Below are 6000 nucleotides of genomic sequence, written 5' to 3'. Positions count from 1 at the left end.
TCCCAAGCTTCTGCTGGAGATTAAGGGCCAAGTTTTCAGCAAGTGGAAAGTGATGCTGCTCTATTAAGATGCACTAGAAGGATGCCTATCTATGGCAGCTAAGTGTGTGACTCCTGCTTAAATGTCCTCTTCTCAGCAAAACGAGGTAAAGGGGGTAAAGAAGAAATAAAAGGAGTTGGACTGGCTATCAGATGGAGGAAAAAAATAGTTGCTCCTCAGAACCCAAAAGTTTTAAAGTGCCTGTTTCAACCTCTAGCCCTCCATGGCAACTATGAGCAGACTGGAAAATGGCTGTGGAGACAAGAAGGGAAGGAGAGCTTCAATTTGGATGTTTCAGATCCTCCCCTTTGGAACGTACTGAAACCACACTGCAGCTCCTGCAAGGTTTCAACAAAGAGTCACAGTAATGAGGGATTTGTTCTTACTCTGCTGTAGACCTGGCCTGATCCTGCTTTTAGTGACATCAGTGCAATCAAGTGTGACTCCAGGGAAAGTACCCAACAGATCACAGTCAACCAAACATACTCTGGAACCTCTAAAACTGGATTTCAACCTGTTGCGTTGCAAAATAATTGGTAAGAGCATCTGAAAGCTTGAAGTATTTGACATTCAAGGCATGTGAGTGCAGAATGAGTGCAACTTCCACGTCGAGTGTGTGGTGTAATAAAACACCATATCCTGTCTGCTCCTGTTAATCGCTTTTCTTGGTCCATCTTTCTGGCTGCATAAATCACACTTATTTTGCAAACTTACTGAATGCTGAATTGATGCAAGACAGAGAGTTCTCCACATGCGGGTGTTTGCTTGTCAGAAGGCTGTGATTTACATCACGGCGGAGTCTGCCCACAGGTACTACACAGTTGTGCTCACTTTTCCATAGGTTAACTTACATCTTTCCTCATATTCCACCCTCTCTTCCATTCAGGGTGGGAATATTTACATCTGTTACAGAAGTAGACTAGCAAGAGTAACACTCTACATTTTAAATACAGAATCCCAATTCTGCAATGTATAAAATCTTTAATATGGAGTGTTTCCACCCTAAAGCCATGAGATTTGTATACCAACAAAAGCAATAGGTCTTTGTAATACACAGTATTTTGTCATTTGGATTAATCTGGGGTTTGATTTACTGATCCAGCTTCAGAGGACTGAAGTGGAAGAAGTTTAAACATTCCGCAGATTCTTCTTTCATCAGCTTTTAAAGCAACTGTGTCTCTCCCTAGCTTCTGTGCTTTTTAATTAACAGAAGCAACTCCGAAGAATCATCGGTGACACAACTATTGTGCGAGTGCATTTGGCTTTGAGCATAAGCACTTATTATTTGTTGGTATACTGCTGCATCCATCATTTTCCAAAGTCTTAAATAATCATAAATAAGAAAATATGTGCTATTCTTTGGTACATTTCTGTCTGTTTAAACCACAGATGAACTTTTAAGTTGTACAAACAAAAAATTGCACTTTTATCTTCCAGAGAGCCTTGCTAGTCCAACAGACTTTCAGCTGAAGGATTCTTTATTATACTCAAACCTTGTCCCGTAAGAGTTGCTGCTGTTGCTCAGTTTATGAAGTATCTTAGAGATTTTGTTTGGTCCACAACAGAAAACTCCAATGGTCTTCCTGTTTAAAAAAAAAAAAAAAAAAAAAAAAAAAAAGTTATGACATTGCAGATAGATAAACAGTAACTTCTAATGATAGACACAACTGGATTCTGGCCTCACTATATTATACATAAGCCAACTACACATAGATTTTAAGGTGAGAACAGCTCACTACATCACCTAGTTAGTATAAATAGTTAGTATTACTGAAGCCACCAGATCTCTCCCAAGTATCCCCACAATAAGTCCTATTACTTACTTGACTAAGACAACTCTTAGAAAACAACACCTCATCTTAGTCTCAACACACCAAGTAATGAAAAATTACTGCTTCCCACTCTAATTTTTCCATGATTAATCACTTTTTTTTTTGGTTAAAAATGTGTCTCACTGTAACGACTTCATTAGTGTAACTCGTGATTTACACCGGCAGGAGATCTAGTCACTAACGGTGATTCGCTACACTAATGAAAACAAAGCACTACTAACCCATGATTATTTCTGGCAGGAACAGAATAACTTTACTGCTGTAGCTTCACATTAGCATGCAATCTTTCCTTCAGCAGCTGTATCAGAAAGCCTTATAAAAAGCCAAACACTGAATATGATCCTTGTTCATCACCCACAGCTATCAGCCCGGGTTCATTAGTTAACCTGACTTTCGTACCACTCCACCGACAACAGCGCTTTGATCTCTGGTCACCTTAAACCCAGGCTTTAAGTCAGACTTAGGGTCATACAGCACCTAAGGGCTCAGAACAGTAAGCCAGCATCAGAACAGAGCACATCCACAACACGGGGACTGAAGCACTCATGATATTCATCATCTCCCTTTTTTTGAAAGATGAGGAGAAGGGGAAGGAAGGAGCAGGGAAAGAGTATGTGGTGCTGTCTCTTCTGTATCATGAAAATAAAATTTCTTATCTTCCTGCTGAAATTGTGCCACTATAGAGAATGATCTTAAAGATTGACTGGGATGGAGAGAGGGCACTCAAGAGGGGACGTGGCTCTAACTGTTGTGATCTACAGCACTCACCAAGAGGCTGGAGACTTGACTTCTGGTCCCTGCCTCCAGGACTGCTTCAGTATTTTATCCAGTAACTATTTAATATAAAATATCTTAGCACATGCAGGATAATCAAATGGACAGTTCAAAGCTGCCTGGGTATGTGTTTGGTGAGAGAAGGGAACTAACACATATGAGAAGAAATCTCTGATGCATACGGTCAAGTGCATGTGCCAGATGTTAGGCAGCAGCTCACACAGCATGGCAGCACACGCTGTACCTCTGCACAGCACTGGCGTGGCATAACTGAGGACTCAAACATCAAAAAGCATCACAAAGTTATGCAGGTAACTGCAACAGTGTCCTTGTGCAGGCATCTAACAACATCGACATCATTAATTGCCTTCAGTTACATCACATCACATATCAATCCATAGCAAGTATTTGTAACTGTGCTGGTTTGGGCTGGGATAGAGTCAGTTTTCTTCATCCTAGGCCTATGGGGCTGCGTTTTGGATTTGTGCTGAAAACAGTGTTGATGACACAGGGTTGTTTTAGTGACTGCTGAGCAGTGCTCAGACAGAGCCAAGGCCTTTTCCGCTTCTCACCCCACCCCACCAGTGAGTAGGCTGGGGGTGCACGAGTTGGGAGGGGACACAGCTGGGACAGCTGACCCCAACCAACCAAAGGGATATTCCATACCATATGACGTCATGCTCAGCCTATAAAGCTGGGGGAAGAAGGAGGAAGGGGGGGGACATTTGGAGCGATGGTGTCTGTCTTCCCAAGTAACCATTACACGTGACGGAGCCCTGCTTTCCTGGAGATGGCTGAACACCTGCCTGCCCATGGGAAGTGGGGAATGAATTCCTTGGTTTGCTTTGCTTGCGTGCACGGCTTTTGCTTTACCTATTAAACTGTCTTTATCTCAACTGACGAGTTTTCTCACTTTCATTCTTCCAATTCTCTCCCCCATCCCACCGGGAGGGAGGGGGTGAGCGGCTGTGTGCTGTGTGGGGCTCAGTTGTTGGCTGGGGTTAAACCATGACAATAACTCGTAATTTTCTCACCCTTATGTATATCTATTAAACTTTCCTATCCTGGCAGTATTCCTTTTAATGGTAAGGGCTGTTGTGTTGGTAGCTGGATTTGCAGAAATAATGAGAACACTATTGCTTGTTGCTCTCAAGTAAGATTCCTCAGCACTTGCAGAACCTGAACACCATCTTATCTTTGCACAGTGGAGAAAAATGGTACATGAGCTGCCAGCAAGAATCTGTCTTCTACTGTGTATTTAATTGACAGAATTAATGTTGTTGGGTTTTTTATTAGTCTAATTAGTACAGACAACTGATAAATAAAACCCAAAGAGTTCGTCTGTCTCTTTCCCTTTCATTACATATATATAGCCCTCAAAGCACAGACATGTCTAAGAAGCATATACTGCCAATGTGCTCCCATCCCAGCAACATTCTCCCAAGGTACACAGAATTTTTGGCTAGAAAACAGAATCACAGAAAGGTTAAATGATTTGCCTAAGGTCACACAAGAGACCTAAGAAGATCTCCTAAAACCCAGCTGAGCCACTGCCCTGTGTGGTGAGCCAGCGGCTCTTAAACTTCCTTCCTGGGATACCCACCACCAGCACCTATTCTGGACACCCTTCCACGTACCACTCACCTCCCATGGTTCACACCCTACCATCTTCCCTCAGCTATCCCCCCACTTCCCTGCTGGCAGATACCTTCCTCCCTGCCTCACTTGGCTCCTGCCTGGTTGCTGTGATATGAGCAGGCAGAAGGCTGAAAGCAGCTACTACACCCAGCAACACACTACTACCCTGAGCTGATGGGCTTTAATTGAGTATCTCTTGTTTAGGTCAATGGCTCACCTTTTATCCTGCACAGATGAAAACAGGCAGCTAGGTATTGCTGAGGCTAATGCCTGAAAATCTTTTAAATACTACTAACATGTTTACAGTTAGGGAAACTGTGTTATAGGCCATTCTTTGTAATAATTATAAACATTGAGATAGGATTTTACTCATTCAGAGCACTAAGCAAATAGCTCCTCAGTGTTCCTATGGGATGAGTAGGTCAGCACGTATTCTTATATCCATTTTATGAACAGCGAGAGGTGAGGGAGAAGTGAAATATTTTGCTACCTAGAGAGAACAGAGTCAGGACTTGAAATGTTCCAGTTTTAAATCCCACATTCATTCCTAGAGGGAGGTTCCTCCTTTACGGTACATGAGAAATGTATCATGGTGCTCCATGCCTTTCTCTCCTACAGATAGTCATGTCTTTTTCTAGGTCAGTCTCCATCTGGAAAAAAGCACGTGTCTATGTGACCTAAGCAAAACTGAGAAAGCGTGGCAGCCAAGGCATGGTGTAAGCTTCTCATCCAGGAGACAGCTGAACAGAAACAAAGCTGCTGCTCCCCAAAGAGAGCGCATGAAAAACAAGACCAATAATTTATTATATAAACTGTCCCAGTGCACATCCTTGGGGCTGCCGGTGTCATATAAAATATCAACAGTAGATGGCACGCGTCTGCTCCTATTAGTCCAGAAGAAAGAATCAGGAACCTGATGCTGGGTTGTCCCATGTCACACTCGGAAGGTCTGGCAAAGCTCAGACACTTACAAATGCACTTTGCTTATTTGGGACCCAAACAGCAACAACAGCCACAATTCACAAACCACAAACCACAAACCAATCAGATGGCTAAACCGAGGAGAGGTTTGCCAGCTGCGTGTTTATTTATGTGCAGCTTTTACTAAAATCATAAGATAAAAAGTGGAAAATATCTTGGCTGCCCATAAACAAGCCCAAGGGGATTGCAAATACATGTGAAAGCCTGAACACTGGCACCAGATGTTGGAAACAACTTTGTTGCTCTGCTTTGTTTTGGGTTTTTTGTTGGGTTTTTTTGGGTCTCCATATTGTAGCAGGGTTGTTTAGGTGGAAAGTTACTCAGAAATAAGAACTGAAATAAAGTTAGTAGGAGATCAGGAAAGTGGGCTATAGAGAAAAATGGAAGTTCCCGTCTCATCCTGGGAAACAGGGAGAGTATTATTTACCTACAACAGTTAAGTTTCTGTGGGATAGCTGAGTTACAGGTTGCACTACTGTCTATCATGTAACATGTAACTATGTCTGTAGATATAGACTTGTATCTATAAACCTGGATAAAGTGGTGACAAAGGGTGAGGAAGCCTACATCTTAGCAACTGCAGGATAATCAAAAGAGTCTGAACATTATTTAGGTACTAAAAGATACCTTTTTTGGAAATGGTGGCACAATTTAAAGACCTGATGTGGAAATGCAGAGGAAATGGTACTTGAAGTCTAATTAGGAGTAATGTGATGGAAAGCAGCACAAAAGAAAA

At 42.3% G+C, this 6000-nt stretch overlaps 1 protein-coding gene across 3 annotated transcripts in view; it reads right to left on the bottom strand.

Moving 5' to 3' along the window:
* Nucleotides 1-1000: 1000 nt before the first annotated feature.
* The window catches only part of NOX4 (NADPH oxidase 4), a 110809-nt gene continuing 105809 nt past the window's right edge, over nucleotides 1001-6000 (bottom strand). For all 3 annotated transcript variants that reach the window (XM_075742490.1, XM_075742492.1, XM_075742493.1), the window contains one exon: nucleotides 1001-1622. In XM_075742490.1, the coding sequence (XP_075598605.1) occupies nucleotides 1502-1622 (121 nt within the window). In that variant the 3' untranslated portion in view covers nucleotides 1001-1501. The remainder of the gene's footprint in view (nucleotides 1623-6000) is intronic.

The sequence above is a fragment of the Balearica regulorum genome, chromosome 1 (genome assembly GCF_011004875.1).
Source record: "Balearica regulorum gibbericeps isolate bBalReg1 chromosome 1, bBalReg1.pri, whole genome shotgun sequence".
In the NCBI taxonomy this organism is placed as follows: Eukaryota; Metazoa; Chordata; class Aves; order Gruiformes; family Gruidae; genus Balearica; species Balearica regulorum.
Note: the sequence above shows the minus strand (reverse complement) of the source record. Positions and strands in the feature narration are given on the sequence as shown.